This window comes from Rhinolophus hipposideros (genome assembly GCF_964194185.1).
Source record: "Rhinolophus hipposideros genome assembly, chromosome: 12".
NCBI classification, from domain to species: domain Eukaryota; kingdom Metazoa; phylum Chordata; class Mammalia; order Chiroptera; family Rhinolophidae; genus Rhinolophus; species Rhinolophus hipposideros.
In genome coordinates this window covers 15,071,145-15,090,292 of record NC_138058.1, presented here as the reverse complement: position 1 = coordinate 15,090,292, position 19,148 = coordinate 15,071,145, and the positions used below count along the sequence as shown (strand labels likewise).

Sequence of the window (19,148 nt, the reverse complement as noted above, 5' to 3'; positions counted from 1 at the left end):
TGGACTTGGAGCTGAGCTGTGCCCTCCACAACTAGACTGAAGGACAACAACTTAGAGCTGATGGGCCCTGGAGAAACATACCTTTTCCCAATGTTCCTCAATAAAAAAAATTTAAAAAAAAAAAAAGGAAAGGGAAAAGTGGTTGAGGTTACAAGGGGAAAGGGGTACTTATGCCAAGAATGAAAACACTAAGGACCAAAGGGTTTTGGGGGGTGACGTGACCAGAGGAAGTTGTTTCCCAACCCCCACACAGAGGCCTTGCTGGGAACAGATGTTAGAGACCAGTGTGCTCACCTTTTCTACTAAGGACAGTCAAAGGGCTGCCATCACCCCGGGGAAACCATCAGCCAGGCTGAGCAAGATGGCTCTGGAGCAGCAATGCTTGGGAAACTTGGGAGAGAGTTACGCAGCCAGCCCTTTACCTGACAGACAGCGGGCGTTCTCTGGCAATAAGTACTCATAGGTATTGAACAGTCCTGCGTCAGAGATCACAATGGGGCAATAGATGTTCACCAGCTCCTGACCCTTCTTCACGTTGACACCTGCAGGCACAAGAGTTGGAGGGAGGTTCTGTGCGCTTCAGGAGAAAAAGAAAGGCCCATATCCCACACAGGTCTCTCCTCTTCATTTTCTCACTCCCGGGTGTCTAGTCCACCTAGGGCCAGGTGGGCAGGCCCCAGGCAAAAATGCAAAGTAAGTGAAACTCCCAAGTCTTTATCAGCCTTCCACGAACTGGCCCCTGCTGTGTGGGCACCTCTGACCACTAAGCTATTAGGCACAACCATATGAAACACCTGGTAGTCAACCATTTTTTACCTATAAAAACAGCACTTTCTGATGGTTCAACCTAATAGTTTCAGATGCCTATATATACTCAGCTCTTTCAGACCTCTGTGCCTTTGCACCTTCTGTTCCCCCTGCCTAAAATAACCTCCCCCAACCTCTTGCTAGCGTCTTCTGACCCTTTATGACCTCTGCCTTCCCTCTGAGGCCTTCCCTGTTCCACCATCCTTTATTTCATCTCCAGTTTTAGTATGTGCCTCTATATGGCATTTAAATTCTATCACACTGATCTTCCCTATGAGACTGGAAACTTCTTGAGTTAGAGACTAAGACTTGTCTTTTTCTTTCCATATTTTAAAACCTAGCACGTGAAAAACACAAATAAATATATTCTGAACTGAATTTAATTGAACTGATAAACCCATCCTGCTTCATGGACCCCGTTGGGCTGAAAGGAGAACTTGCTCACAAATACGAGAGAAAACTTTCACATCACTGACAACTTCTCTTACTACTGGCAACTTCTAGACTCTTCTACAAATGTGTTCTCAGAGGTAGCTGATGGCCTCTTCTCACTTGACTTTTTTTTTTTTTTTTTTGTGCACTGGGCCACCCACTCACCACCTCCTCCTTGAAAGTTTCCTCTGGTGAATTCACCGTCACACCAACCGTATTTTATTCAGGTCTCTCTCTCCGTTCCCTTCTCTGATGCTTCTTATGCACCCATGAGTGATGGATGGCCTGTCCTGTTTACCAAAGTTCTTCCTTGCATAGACCCTCTCCTGATAAAGTTCTTCCACAGTGCAATTTCAACTCTCTGTGCAGGTAACAGCAAAGACCTGAGCCAGGATAATGAGATTCTAGGCCCCACTCTGCCATTTACAGGTTGAGGGCAGGGTATCCTGCTGGCCTCCACACCGCCCTGGGGAGTACCCAGGTTACTTATTCATTCCATTAGTCATTGAACAAACACTTACTGAGCCTGTATTATGTGCTAAAATCTATAGAATTAAAGATGAAAAGATACAGCCCTACACTCAAGATAGTTATGGATTACTGGATAACTGTTCTTATCTACTGAATAAATGATTACATACTGTCCTTTGGAAACCATGCAACCCTTTATCCTTCGCGTGTCTCTTTACCTCCAGACCAATCTGTGTCCTCGAGCCCTGCTCTAGGGCAGATTCCAGCCTTTAAAAACTCCCATGAAGAAGTCAGTTCTTCTACACCTTCTGCCCTCAGTGCTTTGTTTTCTCTGCACCCCAGGTCTCTCCCAGCCCAGCCTAGGGTCCGTGAAGCACGACGTGGCACTCTCACCACATGCTTTTCCAGCTGAGTCCAGCAGCACACTCTGCACGGTGGCCCTCGTCAGGACAGCGCCTCCGGCCCGCTGAATCACAGGGATGATGTGAAAGGCGATTTCACTGGCACCCCCTCGGGGATAAAAGGCTCCTTGTACATAGTGGTCAACCAGCAGAGCATGCATGGAAAAGCTGGTGTGGCCAGGGGTCACGCCTACAGAAGGAAGGAAGGGGTGATGAGGCAAGAGCAGGCAGCAGCACCACTCAGAAAGGAACATGGACTCCTGTCAGAAAACATGCAGCCTGAGTCTATCCATCCCAGGGTTCGAATGATCCCCCCAGAGCAGCCAGAAGGTCAGTTTCCATGCAAATACAGGGTACTTCACAGATCTTGGGGCCAGTGGGAATATCCTCCCTGCAAACTGCCATGCTGCCAAGACCAGGGAGGACGGTGCTGGTTGAAAAGGGAAATCATCCAGAGTGTGGATGAAGGGAGTTTTTACCAGGGAGTCCAGCAAGTAGGTAGGCAGACTTCTCATCCATACTCTCCAGAGGGTCTAGAGTTCATATGCTTCATCTCCATCAGCCAAGCACATTCAGGAAGAAAGACTGAGGACCAGGAGGGTAGCACCTCCTCCCCCAGGAGCGGCCCAAGGCCCACCACTGGTACCCACCATAGGTGGGGAAGATGTAGCCGAGAACCGCCTGGAGCTCTGCGGAGGCCGGGAGCTGCCGCAGGGTCTCAGCCAGGCTCTGCGTGGATGCGCGAAGGAACGGGGAGAAACGGGTGAGCAGCCCACACTTGCTGAGGAACTGAGCCAGGGGCAACGGGATGATCTTCAACAAGATGCCATGAATGGCTCCGCTGGCTACCGTCTGGGGAAGGAAACAAGCAGGGAGGGACAGGTCTCAATTCTAAAACTGCTGTCATCGAATCGCCGTTCCATCAGCCTGCTCCAGCAGGCCGGGCAGCACTTAGCCCTAGCTGAACTTGGCTGAATTGGGGTTTTTAAAAATCTGTACTCTGAATTTTTCCCCTTCAACACTCAGATGAACGTTTTTGCTTTTCAGTTTCCTGCCCAAATTCCTTTTGAAAATCCCAATCTGGTCTCAGATGAAGTTTAAAAAAAAAACAAAAACCGGCTAGTGATCTGAGCACACGGCAGCCAGCCTGGTCAGGGAGGAGAGCAAGGCGCCCCCTAGACGCCAGGGTGAGAGTGGCAGCTGCTGAGCCCAGGCTCCAGGGGCACAGAGGCCAAATGCAGTGGGGGCTGAGTTCAGGAGACACGACTGTTCCTCCCCTCCTGCCTTCCCCACCATTCACTCCACTATAGAAGAAGGTCACCCGTTAGGAATAAACAGCATCCTCGGCTTGTCCATGTTACCTTAACCAGCTTCATATACTTGTCAATGGCAGCTTCCTCCTGGGGAAACTTCTCCTTGAGACCCTGAATGTAGGCTTTCTCCCCACTATACATGGGGAACTCCTTTCGGCCATTGGGTCCTTCTAGTACCATGATGTCAAAGGGAGAGGACAAGCCAACCCAGTCCAGCTGCCCCTCAGTGATCTGGTCCAAGATAAAACGGCCAAAGCTACCTTCCTGCATGCGCCCCACATAATGGATTCCTGTTGAGAGACAGCCAAACAAGGTATCTTAGAGATAAGGGTATTGAGCCCTGGAAAGGTGGATGAGGAAGCAAGATGAGAGAGGTTGTCCTGCATAGCTGAATCCAGACCCAGAGAAGGCTACCCACCCTCGCTGTAGGGAGGAGCTAGAGCAGAAGCCATCAAATCCCTGCCCAGTTCAGCTCCCAGTGAGTATGGCTGTCAGACAAGGAAAGGGGTGCCCACAAAGATTGGGCCTCCAAAACAAAAGAAATGGCCAGTATCGTCCCATAATGGCTGCTCCAAGCCCCCTGAAGATAGAGCCATGCTCCCAACCCTTTGCCACATAAGCCTTACCTGTGTCAAATTCAAGGCCATCCTGTCCAAACGTATGACAACAGCCTCCTGCCTTGGTATGTTGTTCCAGAACCAGAACTCGCTTGCCAGCTTTGGCCAGAATCGCAGCTGCAGCCAGGCCACCAAAGCCACTGCCAATCACCACCACATCCAGCTTCTCTGGCACTCGACTAGCTGAGAAAGCTGCAACAGAGGGAAGACGTGGAGGGTGGGCTTCTCAGGCAGGGGCAGCAAGAGTAAAGATATGGAAACCAAAAAAGATTTCTCTAGCTTCTACAATGCTAGAAAATTCTAGAACAGTTTGGCACAGAGCTTGTTAGAACATCCCAAACATTTCACCTGGGAAATGTTCAGGACCAGCCAGGCAGATTAAACAAAGGGATTTGGTTTGATCTGAACTGGTTTAACCAAAGCTATTATGTACCTGTGGATTTTTCCTACTTTCAAAAACAGGAGGAATCAGTAAACTACCAGAGATGCCAAAATAATGTATACACATGACTTGTGTTCATCTTTTGTTATAGGTATATAGAGTATTACAATTTTAATACAATTTTTTCCTTTCTTAAAATGTGCATATAGGGCCGGCCCGGTGGCTCAGGCGGTTAGAGCTCCATGTTCCTAACTCCTAAGGCTGCTGGTTCGATTCCCATATGGGCCAGTGGGCTCTCAACCACAAGGTTGCTGGTTCGACTCCTGCAACGGATGGTGGGCTGCGCCCCCTGCAACTAGAAGATGGCAAATGGACCTGGAGCTGAGCTGCGCCCTCCACCACTAAGACTGAAAGGACAACAACTTGAAGCTAAACAGCACCCTCCACAACTAAGATTGAAAGGACAACTTGACTTGGAAAAAAGGCCTGGAAGTACACACTGTTTCCCAATAAAGTCCTGTTCCCCTTCCCCAATAAAATGTTTCTTTAAAAATGTGCATATATATTTTTTGACACCCTCTGTATTATAGGAACAAAAACAGAAAGCTGACAACAATGCAGGCTGAGAATCCTAAGTGCAGCCAGAGAGACAGCTAGGGAAGAGAGAAAACAAGGAGATGGGGACAGGAGGAGAGTGTCATGGGGCAGATTGCTGGCTCATGGAACTGTCCATTGACAAGCTGGTTATCTTTGGAAAATGCAGGGTCTGCAGGCACTAGTGGAGCAGCCTGGTGGTGTGATGGTTCTTCAAGAACCTGATGAAGAGACTTGGGCAGGACCAAGCTGCTCAGAGGCTGCTACTCTGAGAAATCACAGCACCACCCCCTCACATCCGGAAAGTCTGGAGGCGGGGCTGAGGGGCGCAGCACCTAAACAAGACAAAACTGGACAGCTCCAGGTGCTATATGGGCACTTCCAACACAAACTCTGTTCTTTGAAGATTATTCTCGAAGAACTGTGATTTGGAATTTTTCAAGCTGCAGGAGAACTTGGTAAACTTTTAACTTCTCACACGTTCTTAAAAAGACATATAGTGAAAAATACATTTTATATCACAACCCAGAATATATGTAAGTATATAATATAAATACCTGAAACAACAGTTTCATAATACAGTACTTACCAGAGTTATGTATGTGGTGTAATCAAACAATACGGCGAATGTTTAAATTAAAAAAAAAAAATCATTATAGTAAAAGACACATTGCCATTAATCCCCCTCAAAATACTCCCTCTCGCTTCAAACACACTTATCACATCGTTCTTGCCATTTTCTGAAGCCGCTCTGGAAGTCCTCTTTCGTGAGTGTCTTTAGTTGTGCTGTCATGGCTGCTTCGATGTCCTGAATCATTTTGACTTTGGGGAAGAGCCAGAAGTTGCACGGTGTCAGATCCAGTAAATAAGGAGGATGAGGACACACCATAATGTTTCTATTGGACAGAAATTGCCAAACTAGAAGCGATGTGTGACACGGAACCTTATCATGATGGAGGATGATTTACCACACATTTTAAAACACATCTTCTCTCAACCGTAGCTCACACCCAAACAAGTTGAAACTTGTCACACACTGTTACTGAGGTTCAGTGGACGCTTCGCGTACTGAGGATCCCACCTTTCCGGTGGACGGCGCTCAGCAGCAGCATTCACCTTATCTTTTGATCACAATGGAAAGCCTCCATGTCACACATGGCTTCTGGTACAGCAGTTTCTGTTAAATAAAAACATTACGGTGTGTCCTCATCCACCTTATTCACCAGATCTGGCACCATGTGACTTCTGCCTCTTCCCCCAAAGTCAAAATGACCATGAAAGGTAAATGTTTTGAATCTATTCAGGACACAGAGGCAGCCACGAAAGTGCAACTAAAGATACTCACGCAAGAGGGCTTCCAGAACTGCTTCAGAAAGTGGCAAGAAGGATGTGATAAGTGTGTTCGAAACAAGGGGGCGGGGGGGGGGAGTATTTTGAGGGAGATTAATGGCAATGTGTCTTTTATCGTAATATATTTTTAAAATTTTAAACATTCACCATATTTTCTTATCATACCGCATATGGTGCATTCTGATATTTTCTATTCTACTACATTGAAAATACTAGTCACGGGGGCCGGCCTGGTGGCTCAGGTGGTTGGAGCTCCGTGCTCCCAACGCTGAAGGCTGCCAGGTCGATTCCCACATGGGCCAGGGCCAGATGGCTCAGTTGTTTGGAGCGCGGGCTCTCAACCACAAGGTTGCCAGTTCAACTCCGGCAAGGGATGGTGGGCTGCACCCCCTGCAACTAACAACGAGCGACTGGACCTGGAGCTGAGTTGCGCCCTCCACAACTAAGATTGAAAGAACAACAACTTAACTTGGAAAAAGTCCTGGAAGTACACACTGTTCCTCAATAAAGTCCTGTTCCCCTTCCCCCCCAAAAAAAAGAAAATGCTAGTTGCAACCCACTAACTTGATTTTATGACCCACTAATAGATCACAATTTGGTCTGAAAAAGAGTTAAATTAGTCATCTCATTTTTAGAACACCTTAAGTAAGTGGAATGACTTGTTAATGGTTACACAGTAAATCAGTGACAGAGTCCAAACCAAAACTCTGATCTCAGAAGTTCAGACTAATAGTCCTTCTACTTAGAACTGTGTAGCAAGATGTGTCACAGCATTCTAAAATTTTCAAGTGAGAGGGACCCTGGAGATCAAACGGGAGCTTATTATCATTATTCGTAGTAGTAGTAGTAGTATTTTTAAGCAGCAGAACTCTTTCTTTCAACCTCAGAAGTAACCCCCAAATACGTTTTAAAGCTGACAGTGGATGTACTCTTCTGGTTGACAGAAGAGCGGGTTCTGAGCCTGAGGCACCCTCCAAACTTTGAGCCTCTCCCAAAGTTTCAGAACCAGGGTTCAACCCTATGAGTTGCCACCACGCGGAAGCAGTCAAATCACTTGATGGGCAAAATGTAATTTCCTACACAGGTTGAAAGAGACTTTTGTACCGCTCCCCAACGCCCCAGAGCACGTGATAGGGTAAGCATGCGAAAGGTCTCTTGTTATCTGTCACTTTTGTTAATGTTGCCACGGTCATAGTAAGCGACCTTGGCACGCCCAGGACGGTTCCTTCGCCCATGGGTCCACTATTCTCCAGCCTGCCCAGGCGAAGGCTCTCGTCGGTGGCGGACAAGAAAGCGGGGCGCCTCCACGAGGAAGCAAGCCCTCCCAGCGCTTTACAGATGGGGAAACTGAGGCCCAGGTGGGGCAGTGGCTTGCCCAGCCGAAAAGAACAGGCAAACATGCGACGATGCCGGAGCGCAGCCTGGGACCCCAAGGTCCCTCCCGCTGACCTTGTTTGAGAACCGCCTTCCGTGCCTCTTTGTCGGTCACCAGGGGCGCGGGTGGCCGTTTGACGTCCTCGGAGAAGGGGTTCGGGGAGCTGCTTGCGAACAGTGCCCGGTAAACGGGGTGGAGGACGGCCAGCAGCAGCACGGCCAGCAATGCCAGCGGGAGCCACATGGCGCCGGGTCCGAGGACGGGGTTCGGGCGACCGCGCCAGGCCCGGCGGCCGTGGGTCCGCCCAGTTTACTTGTCCCGCCCACTCAGGAGGCAGAGGCAGCTTTGCCCACTGACCAGCCCCGGCCGTTGTGGCGAGCAGTCCGGACGCCATCGCAGATTCACCCTGCCGGCTCTCCGTAGTTACCGGGCCCCGAGCGAAGGCGCCCCTGCGGGCGGGGCGGGGCGCTTCCGCTGGAGCGGCTGTGCGCGTGCGCGCGGGGGCCCGGCGGGCGGGGGCCGGCGAGAAAGCCCTGGGTACTTTGGGGCCGTGGCCCGCGAGCCCGGGGCTGCTGAGGAGGACGCATTGGGGGCCAAGTGATGGCCCTGGGGCGACACAAGGCTGAGCGTTGCAGGACTGAGAGGAAACCCCGACTGGGAGGCCGGAGACCTGGGTGTCGGGCCGCGCTCGGCCGTGGGCTCGCTGAACGACCCTGAGGCAAGTGGCTTCGCTCAGGTTCCCCACCGTCCGGAACCGCCACCCCTCCCTCCCTGGCTGGCTGGATGGATGGATGGCTGGATGGATGGCTGGCTGGCTGGCTGGCTGGCTGGATGGATGGCTGGCTGGCTGGATGGATGGCTGGATGGATGGCTGGCTGGCTGGCTGGCTGGCTGGCTGGCTGGATGGATGGCTGGCTGGCTGGCTGGCTGGCTGGCTGGCTGGCTGGCTGGCTGGCTGGCTGGCTGGCTGGCTGGCTGGCTGGCTGGCTGGATGGATGGATGGATGGATGGATGGATGGATGGATGGATGGATGGATGGCTGGATGGATGGCTGGCTGTCTTATTGGATGGAGATCTCTCGTGATCTGCGCATCAGAGCCGGCGAGCGTTGGTCCCCGTGCCCCCAAAATTGGCCAATAATTTTGGGCGCTTCACCCCCCTGGGATGGCGTTGCCTGCTGGCGCTCCTAGGCCTCTGGCCGGGTCCCTGTGGCACCTCCCTCCCTGGGGGCCGTGAGTGGGGCGGGGAGCCGCTCAGCGACACGCCTGATGAAAGGATCAGAGAAGAGCTCTCTCTCGTACATACTACGTGCACATTTGTATTTAAGGTATGGACCCAGTTTCTAAAGTAAATGCCTATTCAGAGAGTTTAAGCTCCAGCAAGCAATCAGAAAACCCTACCCCGTAATGAAGCTCCTTGCCTAACGTGGGAGCATCATGAATACTTGATTTGAAAAGGATCATCTTTCTAGGAAGGCCATAACTGACCCCACTGAAGCCCCCAGCAGTGCTCCAGCCAGAACGGAGGCACTTGCCGGTGTGTAAAGCTACTCATGCTTCTAGCTGCTTAATCCCTCCATGCACAGTAACAGAAGAGCCTTCCTGAGATTACTGTTACCATACCTGCCGGTCACCCTCCCAAGGTTGGCCGATGTGTGTTTGTCATATGCTGTCGTGGAGGTCAAGGAGGGGAAAAGGGAGGCAAATGCTAAGGCCCCAGAGGACACCGGGAGAGCTAGTTCCTGAGGTGCCATGATTAAGGGGCACTGCCCTCCCTTCTAAATTACAGTGAGCCGGATGTCCAGTCCAAGAGGCAGGAGGTATTCCTGCTCTTGGTTTTAGGAAAGAATGCATCCTCTCCCCAACAAAGATTCCAGTTTTCTACTGGCAGTCAGTTCTTAGGGAATCCAGATCATATTCCCACAGTGGAGGGCTGACCTAATAGAGATGCCACCCTCCTTCCTTAGTCACTTGAGTCTGTGAAGTGTGACCGTCAGTTTGTGGGACCATCTGCCCATTACGATCTGGATTTTCGTTGTGATTCATCCATGATGTCCATTTCCCCCATGATGGAGTACGAGTTTGTTCAGCTCTCTTCCTAAGGTGGACTCGTGGAATGAAAGACCGAGTTAGCCAAACTGGCTAAGCAGCTGCGACATGCACAATATTGGTGACAACTGGCTAGGCATTGTGTTCCATTTTGAGTTTCTACCATCACAGGAACCATCACAGATATAGTATTATAAGCCCCCAGACCCAATCTGTGTGTGAGACCTAAGCAAGGCTTCAGCTCAGACCACCCACCAAGGTGCCACCCATTAGCCTCACCTTTTCTTTAATTTTTTTTTTTTTTTTTTTTTTAAGGAAGGCGCAGCTCACACTGGCCCACATGGGGATCAAACGGGTAACCTTAGCATCACGCTCTAACCAACTGAGCTAACCAGCCACCCCCATTGGCCTCACCTTTTTGATAAGCTGCCCCATATCCTATTAACTTCATTGTCAGAAACAGACCCCACCACTTAAAGTGGTGCTGCTGCCTTCTGGATTCTGAGAATCCAGCCCTCAGTCTCCTGCTGGGTCCCCTTCTTTCCATCCAGTGGCATGGGTAGTAAGAGGTAGGCATTTGGCTAAAGCAGCTTATTTATTCAGAATAAATTTACAAATGCTTAAAAATGTTTAAAGTCAGTTTTTCTCAACAGAGGCATAACTGAATGATGAAACCAGTTTCCTTTTAATTTTTTCTTTTTTTTTTTTTTTTACAGGGCCAAGGCTTCAGAGACCTCAGGGACTTGTTTCAATACTCACAGAAACCTCCCACACCCTGGCGATGGCACATAGGGACTGTTTTCTTGCTCTAAGTCTGAATGACTTCCAAGAAGGAAGGCAAAGGTAGAAGAGTTAGATCTCTGGCTCTCCCCATAGCTTCTAATCTCAGACTTTATTAAACTCCTTTCTGAGCCCAAGGACAAAGCTCACTTGAACAAATGATTTGAGTCATGAATGAAAAATCTTGCTCTTTCCATAATGAGAAAGAATTAAGAGATGGACAGGTAAGTAAGCACTTCTATTTGGGAAAAAGGGTGTCGGTTTGGGATATATCATTAATAGGAATAAGACAGCATATATCAAGAGAACGTGGAGCTTTATGTTTAGGAAAATGTTTAGGAAAAACTCTCATTATAGTTCTCTTTGTTCTATTAGAAGCTGCTATTCACCTTTGGGTCAACTGCCTTTCCTGAGAGCTTATTTTCTTAGTGGACTAGTGGGATTTGGGTTTGGATTTGCTTGGGTAGAAGGAGAGTTTCAATGAGGGATTCTCCCAGAAATTTGTATTTCATCAATTTGGATTGTTTGCCTCCTGCTTTGGTCTAATTATCCTCAGGACTCTTGGTTCTGTGTGATCTGTCTTTGTGTAAGCCTGGCAGCTAACCTCTTAAATGGTGTCTGTGGGATTCAGTGGCTGGAACTGCGACCAAGCCTTTGCTTTGGGAGTCCAGGAAGATTTTCTTCACTGTGATAAGACAGGTGAACTGTTTTTCCGGAGGGAAGTCTGGATACTGGAGGGGACTGAACTGGAGAGGGAAAAGGAAGGATGAAATGAATCCTGACTAGACAGACCACTGCAGGAAGTTCTTCAGCACGATGAATCTCCATATATTTTTGAGAACATACTTAATGTCTAGTACTATGCGAATGAGTGTGGGAAATATAAAAGAAGTATAAGAGAAGGTCCTTATGCTCAAAGCAGCAGTCTGATTGGGGGAAGTAGGCCTTTGCAGAGGAACTTATGCTAGTACATACAGAAGGGCGAGAAGTGAGAGATCGTTGTAACCCCCAGTTGGTAAACTGGGCCACCTTGAGGAGATGAAACTGATCTTGAAGCAGACAGGACACAGAGAAATTGGAGGCAGGTGTGTATTCTGAAGGAAGGCAAACCACGTGACCCAAAGGATGGACAGGAGAGAACTACAGCAAGTGTGTTCATTGGATTGAACTGGGAAGTACTAGTGCTTAGGCATCATGAGGCCAGTTGTGGAGGAGTTGGCTCAGGTGTGTGTGTTCAGGCATCCATCCTTGTGTCCCAGGCATAAAGAAAGCTGACTTTAAGGAATATTAGTTGGCAAAAATATGTAGGAGGGATTAGAGTAATGGGATGATCTAGATTCCAGGGCCTTGACATCAGCGATGATTCCTTTATGATTTTTCTTTGATTATATATTTTACAGAAAATAATCCATTCACAGGTTCAAATCCATAAAGTACAGAGGTTGTACATATAGTGAAAAAAACTGCCTTCTACCCTTGTCCCCTAGCCACTCAGTTTTCCTGCTGGAGGCAAAGTTACTACTTCCTTGGGTATAATTCTGGAAATAGTCTCTGCAGAGACAAGTGTATATGTTGATGTATTTTTAAAAAATATAAATCATACAATAGTGTATATACTCTGCCCTTTGCTTTTTCACTTAATATATCAAAAAGATTGTTCCGGGGGATGCCGGGTGGCTCAGTTGGTTAGAGCATGAGCTCTGAACAATAAGGTCGCTGGTTCAATTCCCACATGGGCCAGTGAGCTGCGCCCTCCACAACTAGATTGAAGACAACGAGCTGCCACTGAGCTTCCTGAGGGACAGCCAGTCGGCTCAGTTGGTTAGAGCGCATGCTCTTAACAACAAAGTTGCCAGTTCAATTCCCACATGGGATGGTGGGCTGTGCCCCCTGCAACTAAAGATTGAAAAACGGCAACTGGACTTGGAGCTGAGCTGTGCCCTCCACAACCAGATCGAAGGACAATGACTTGGAGTTGATGGGCCATGAAGAAAATTTTGATTGTACCCCAATAAAAATAAATAACATTGAAGAAAAAAAAACTTCTTAAAAAAAAAGATTGTTCCATATTGTCCAGAAAACACTTTCTTATTCTTCTTTATGGCTATCTAGGATCTCTTCAAGTGGATCTACTTCCATTTGTTTAATTAGTTCATTACTGGACATGTAGGGTTTCTCTACCCTTTTGCTATTATAAACAGTGCTACTATGAATAACACAATAAACGTGTCATTTTGTATATAGTTGAGTGTATCTGTTAGATGGATCCTAGAATGCAACTGCAGGCCCAAAATAAATGTACAAAGCGTGTAATTTTGTCAGGTATTGTCAAGCTGTAGAAGAGGTAACAATTTACTCTTCAGTGTTCTGTAACACTTGGCACTGTAGTCAACAGTATGTTACCAACCTTTTTGGTCTTTTATAATATGTTAAGTGAAAAGTATTATCTTAGAGTAGTTTTATTTGACATTTCTCCTATCATGAGTAAGATTAAGTGTAAACTGTCCATATCTATGCCTGTTTTTCTACTGGGTTGGGTTTCTTCCCCTTACTGATTTGGAGGAGGAGGACTTGTGTTTTTCTTCTGTTCTTAACACATTAGAAAATTAGCCCTGTTTGGGTGATATGAGTTGCAAAAAGTTAGGTGGTTTGTTTGTTTGTTTGTTTGTTTAAGCTTTAATAGGGGGGAAAGGTTTGGCAGAGCCCTGAGTCCTGTAACAGAGCCAAGAAATCTGTATAAGATTTTTGAGATAACATTAAGTAAGCTTTTTACAGTTTTTCTTAAAACCAGATTAGACAGAAAATTTCCCTTATAATATTCCTTGTAGTTAACTTCTCAGGAGTTCATCCGTTTTATGTGTGTGTGGTACTGGGAAAAGGTGTGACATTTGAGCTGTCGTCTTTGGGGACTGACGTGTGCCTGGGAGATTGACTCTGGTTTCTCTTGCAGGTTGAAAGTGTGTCTGCTGGGTCCTGTCCACCATGTGACAAGGACAACAGTGCTCTGGCTTTCAGAGGAATTCCTGTACGTATTGCCCGCACCTTAGTACCTCCCACCGATACAAGCTTTTGTTGCATGTTACTGTGTGGTGCCAGGAACCCATGACACAGGATGGCATAGACCCTGCCCTCTAGGAGCTCACACTCAGGAAACGGGCTGTGGAGTACAAAGAGGCAAAACCACCTCTGTCTAATAAGATAATTGCTATAGTGAAGCAGAATATAAAGTGCAGTGGGAATACCAAAAGCACACCACAGTCTTAATTGAGTTGTGTGAATTTTTATTTGTTTACTATTCAAGGAGGGTGTATCCTGGCCCCCACGTCACCCAACTTCCATATCGTAGTTGGAGTTTTCCAGGTGCCTCTCTTTAAGACTGGCTTTATTCAAACCATCTGGGTAGACTAGATCCTTCTGGCCTCCAGTTTCAAGGACATTCAGCAGACTGGGCAGCACCTATTTGTGTGGGAGGGGGGCCTCGGGAGTCGTGGATTCTCCCCACACACTTAGGATCACTGCCCTGCAGATCTCGGCACTGAAGAGCTACGGCGTCCTCCGGGCCCTGACAACGGAAGCTAATGGATGGTTGCCAGCTGGTAAGGTCCCCTTTAGGGCCCTCGGCGCCTGGGTGGGGCCCACGTCAGAGCTCCCCATGGATCTCCTTTTCATCGTTTGAATTTCTCTCACTACTTGTCCTACAGAATTTTATAGATTTATTATTCTTCAAGGAAAGTTAGACTCACTGGAAGGAGTCAAAAGACCTGAGTTCTGCTCTAGCCCCGCCAGCCCTAATAGTGGCTTACTGTGTGCTTTTGGGCAAAGCATATAATCTCTGTGTCTACGATGGAAATATTAAAACCTCCTTTACCCTCAAAAGGGTGTTATGATAATGAAATGAGATAGTGTATGTGAAAAGTCTTTGAAAAAGCATCCTATTTTATCTGCTTTACATGGTTCTTTCCTGTACTATATTTAAAGCCCATTCCACTTGCTAACTTACTACACAGAAAGGCACACTCACCAATTCAGAAGCATCAGTTCCAAGGTCAAATATCTTGGCTTAAATCCTGGCTCTCACCTGCCAGCTACATGAGCTTGAGCAAATTACTTACTTTCCATCCCTCACTTTTCTTATCTATCATGTTTCCCCCAAAATAAGACCTAACCGAAAATAAGCCCTAGCATGATTTTTCAGCATGACGTCCCCTCAACATAAACCCTAATGCGTCTTTTAGAGCAAAACTTAATATAAGACCTGGTCTTATTTTCGGGGAAACACGGTATAGAACAGGGATTATATCAGAACCTATAGGATGAGAATTTCATAAGGATTAAATGAGATAATGTAAAGGGCTTAGCACACAATGGAAATCACTGTGAGAGCTCATTCATATGTATTGTTATCTTTAAATTCTGCAAACTGGAAATGTAATCTCCAAAAATATGGGGCTTGTTAAAAATATTCTAAGGTAGAAAAATTGGAGTTTGATGATGTTTCTTTTAATAATATTTTGTTTTCACTGTGTGGTGAAAAACCTAACATTTATTAGAGATTTTGCCTTCAGTGCCAAAATATTTTATCTTTCAGTACAATGGGCATTATGTGCCAGATATTTTTTTTTTTTTTTAACTTTTTCCTGTTTTTTTTTTTTTTTTCTTTCTTTTTTTTTTTTTTTTTTTTTTTTTTTGAGAGCCCACTGGCCCATGTGGGAATCGAACCGGCAGCCTTCGGAGTTAGGAGCATGGAGCTCCAACCACCTGCGCCACCCGGCCGGCCCCCAGATATTTTTAATTGTACTAAACAATTACAGTTTATTTTCAGATTGCTCTCAGCTAATTTAAATTAGTAGGCTGATTAAGTCAGCAATGCTGTTTACTATATGAATAAGTGGAAGAGAGCCTAAATAAAGGTGGCAATTGAACAAAGGAAAAAAAGATAAAGAACCATCCCTGTGAGCTGCGTTTATTATCCTGAAGATTTCTGTTTTGCCTTCATTTTCTTTTGTTAGTCAGAGGGAAATTAGTATTCCTCTCAGTATCATCTTCATACGAAGAAAGAGTCTACCTAGTTACAAAAAGAAAGGAAAGAGACACTTTTACACGGTTTGGCTGTTTGTCTCCAGTTTCTAGGCACCAGATTACAATTTCTAGTTGAGACCTGTACTTCGTGTTGACTCATCTGTTATCACAGCAAATTCCCACAGCCTTACTGGTGAGGTTTCTGCTCCTTGATCACAGTCTTTGATCGAGTTGCTCGTTGGTGAGGTGTATCCCGGGGTGAAAGATGGACTGAGTTGCTTATAATGAGGACGTGAAGGGTGAAGAGTCAGTAAGCCTGGGTGTAGGCGAGGGAGGCAGGGTCAGAGGCCCCTCTTCAGTGTCGTAATGAGCATTCATGGCTGCTGTCCCACTCTGCTCTTTTTGTTCAGCTACTTTGTCCCTCCTTTTCATCTCCCAGGGGTCCAGCATGCTGGAACTAAATTGTTGGTTTTTCTTCACCATCCAAAGACGTATTATGTATTCTGTTGAAGTTATCCAGCTTGGAAGCCCTGAGGCTCAGTGTCCGCTGCCCCAGTCAGAGTTTGGGGCTGGCGAGATTGAATTTCCCAGAGATCCAGACATTGCAGACCCTGGACCCATCTCATCTGCTATCACTACTCACCGCGCTGCTGGACCCAAGCCCACGACTGTGTCCATAATATTAGCTAATATGTACTAAGCACTTAACCTTTGGGCCACATACACTCCTAAGAAGTCAAAGAGTTACATCATCCTCACAATAGTCCCATGAATGATTACAGACGGTTAAGTCACTTGCCCAAGAAAAGACAGCTAGTAAGCGGTGGAGATGAAACGTTCACAAGCAATTTGTGTCTAGAGTGTGCTTTCAGCAGTCATCCTCTACTGCTTCCCAACAGCTTTCTCTTCCTCATTATCCACTAGTGTTTTGAGTTTTGGGTAGAATTTTATTTAACTTCCAAGTGCACTTTCAAAATAGTTTGTTGTCATGTGATGTCCTCAACCCATAGAACAAGGCAGAGAGGAACTGTCCTAAACTACTTTTACCACTGAGGCTGGAGAAATCATGATTTTTGATATCTAACTGATGTCCCTCCATCCTGCCCTCTATTTGTTGATGTCCTCCAGAGCAAATGTGACAAGCCAGTGACAGGACACACCACTAGCAATTTGGGCTACCGTGTTTTATTGTGCTTTTAGTCATTCATCGAGTGTTCGTGGCGCACCTGTCATGTGTCAGGCGCTGTGCTAGGTTTGGGAGAGCCCCACCCTCAGGTAGCCCCAGTACAGCGGGAAAGACAGTCACAGCACTGTGATGAAGCATCCAGGTGAGGCGGAGACCAGAGTTAACTGAAGGATGGGAAGGAGCTGCAGCAGAAGGGGTTGGAACTGAAGGCAAGAGTACCTGGGGTGCTGACTGTCAGCAGAGGGCAAGGTCTGCCAAGGCACCGAAGTGGGAAGTGTAGAGACACCTCAGGTAGTTCTCTGTGCCCCAGTACAGAGCGAGAGGTAAGAAGAGTCCAGACAGTGAAGGCACTTAGACACTGCTGAACAGCTGGGTTTTATCTTGGGAGTTATGGAGAATCTCTGGAAGGGTTTGAGCAGGATGGGTAATGTCATATCTGCCTTTTTGAAAGCTCATCCTGACAGCCATGTGAAGAGGGTATCTGAAGGCAGGAAGACCCAAGGCCAGCAGATAAAGCAGGGGGCTGACGGTGACGCAGGCATACCTACATCTCAAAAGGTCTCCTTTTCTCACTATTGCAGTTGTGAGCACAGAGGTGCTCAGAGCCCAAGAAGAATGGGAAGCCGTGAACAACATCCAGCCAGAGACAGGTAACTGCGAGAATGGCACGATCGCCATACACCCGGCTGTTAGTAAAGGCACCATCCACTTGTGCGGCTACGGGTTCTGTGACTCTGGGGTTAGGAGGCAGAATTCCTGAGCTGTGTGACATAGAATAAAATCTCTTCTCCAGCTCCAAAGAGATGACATTCTGGAGGAATTGGGAATGAATGCCGTAGGAAAAGGGCTGCCTCTCCCCAGCCCTAAGAGAAGACGGAGGACGTTAGTCGGCGTCAGCTTCTGTAGGGTGATGAGTTCAGGCAGAAGGATGGAGGCAGGCAGCCAGGGCCCCTACATATGGTCATGCACTGTACAAGGAAGTCCCTGCAGATGGGGGCTGAGGCCGTCTGCGGGAAGGCTCTGAGGGCTTGGTAAAAATGCCTCACATCCCTTTCTGAGAGCTACAGGAAAGCAGAAGCAGGACCTGTTTCTCACCTGAGCCGCGCTCGAGCTCCTTGAGAGATGTTACAGTAGATTCTACCAGCCATCACCTGTATTGCTAACTAATAAGTTAATTCCCTACGGAATGTAACAAAGGATGGAGAGGGGGTCATTCATACACTCGTACAGGGTGAGAAGGGGCAGCAGAATTAGGAAAGGCCCCTAAGCAAACCTGTGGCACGCTCTTCCATGGGGACCTAAGCAGTGACTTGGTCTCTCACAGACGAAAGGAGTTTAGGGTGCTCCCGGGGGTAGATCTGTCTCTGCTCACTGCAGAGGTTGGCCTAGCAAGCTTCTGAACATCCGGGTCTGAAAAGGGGGTTGGCCCAGCAAGTGATGCCAGCCCCTTGCAAGAGGATTTGTTGAGGCTTTGGGTGTCTGATATTTACAGCTGGAGGCCAGTTCTGGGCTTGGAGATGACAACTGGGCAGCCCCCAGGAAGTGTTTGCTCACACAGTGAGTACTGTTACAAATCGTGGGGTGTCTTCCCTTTTACCACAGGGAGCCAGGCCAGCTCAGACCAGCCTGGACAGCTAATCTCCTTCAGTGAGGCCCTGCAGCATTTCCAGACTGCAGACCTCTCCTCCTTCAAGGTATGACAGTAGGGAGGTTTGGGATCTCCAGCAAAGCACCCTCTTCCCAGAAACCAGGTTTCTGTCCCACCAGGGCAGGGTACTGGGCAAGCAAGATGGAAGTTTCCAGTTGAGGGCCCTATCTCATTTAAAAATCTTGGGGCACAGGGTCATAGGGAGCCAAAGACCCATGCTTCCTGCAGGGTCCTGGAGGCCTTTCTGGGACTGTGCCCTGCAGCTCTTGTGGCCCTCTCATGAGAGCTGCATGTAGCTGCTCCCCGCTCTTCTGTTTTAGTGAGAGGGAGGTCTGGAATCAAATGCTAGGGAGTTCCTTGGGGAAGCAAGGCAGCCTGTCCAGGGAGCAAAGTAATTCATGGCTAATCTAGGAAAAAGTTCCACTCCTTTCTGGGAATTTAAAAAATGGGTGGGATTGGAAAAAGAATATTGAGGAGAATACAAGCTAGCAAGCTTTCTGGGGCATCTTCAGTGACCAGTAGTAAGTTTAGAGGAGTGTGATTTCATATCTCCTACCTAAACCTGGCTCGAGACAGGCTGAAAAGGCAGGAATCAGGTTGCCAGAAGCTACGCAAATCAGCATATTCCCTAAGACCTGTAGCATTGGCCCTGAGCAATGAGCAGTCAGTATGACCCGGTTTAGGAAGTGCTGGTTGTGTTATGGACTGAATGCTCTAGCTACCCG

General features: G+C 47.6%; 2 protein-coding genes across 2 annotated transcripts in view; one reads left to right on the top strand and one right to left on the bottom strand.

Annotated features, from left to right (window-relative positions):
* RETSAT (retinol saturase) overlaps nucleotides 1-8,199 on the bottom strand; it is a 14,201-nt gene extending 6,002 nt beyond the window's left edge. Inside the window, exons 1-6 of the mRNA XM_081068305.1 lie at nucleotides 7,817-8,199; nucleotides 4,051-4,233; nucleotides 3,473-3,714; nucleotides 2,762-2,963; nucleotides 2,104-2,301; nucleotides 423-542 (exon numbers count right to left, since the gene is read on the bottom strand). Coding sequence (XP_080924431.1) covers nucleotides 423-542; nucleotides 2,104-2,301; nucleotides 2,762-2,963; nucleotides 3,473-3,714; nucleotides 4,051-4,233; nucleotides 7,817-7,985 — 1,114 coding nt within the window. The 5' untranslated portion in view covers nucleotides 7,986-8,199. The remainder of the gene's footprint in view (nucleotides 1-422; nucleotides 543-2,103; nucleotides 2,302-2,761; nucleotides 2,964-3,472; nucleotides 3,715-4,050; nucleotides 4,234-7,816) is intronic.
* ELMOD3 (ELMO domain containing 3) overlaps nucleotides 8,107-19,148 on the top strand; it is a 23,776-nt gene continuing 12,734 nt past the window's right edge. The window contains exons 1-6 of the mRNA XM_081068307.1: nucleotides 8,107-8,460; nucleotides 10,507-10,794; nucleotides 13,521-13,595; nucleotides 14,097-14,166; nucleotides 17,357-17,425; nucleotides 18,378-18,469. Coding sequence (XP_080924433.1) covers nucleotides 10,741-10,794; nucleotides 13,521-13,595; nucleotides 14,097-14,166; nucleotides 17,357-17,425; nucleotides 18,378-18,469 — 360 coding nt within the window. The 5' untranslated portion in view covers nucleotides 8,107-8,460; nucleotides 10,507-10,740. The remainder of the gene's footprint in view (nucleotides 8,461-10,506; nucleotides 10,795-13,520; nucleotides 13,596-14,096; nucleotides 14,167-17,356; nucleotides 17,426-18,377; nucleotides 18,470-19,148) is intronic.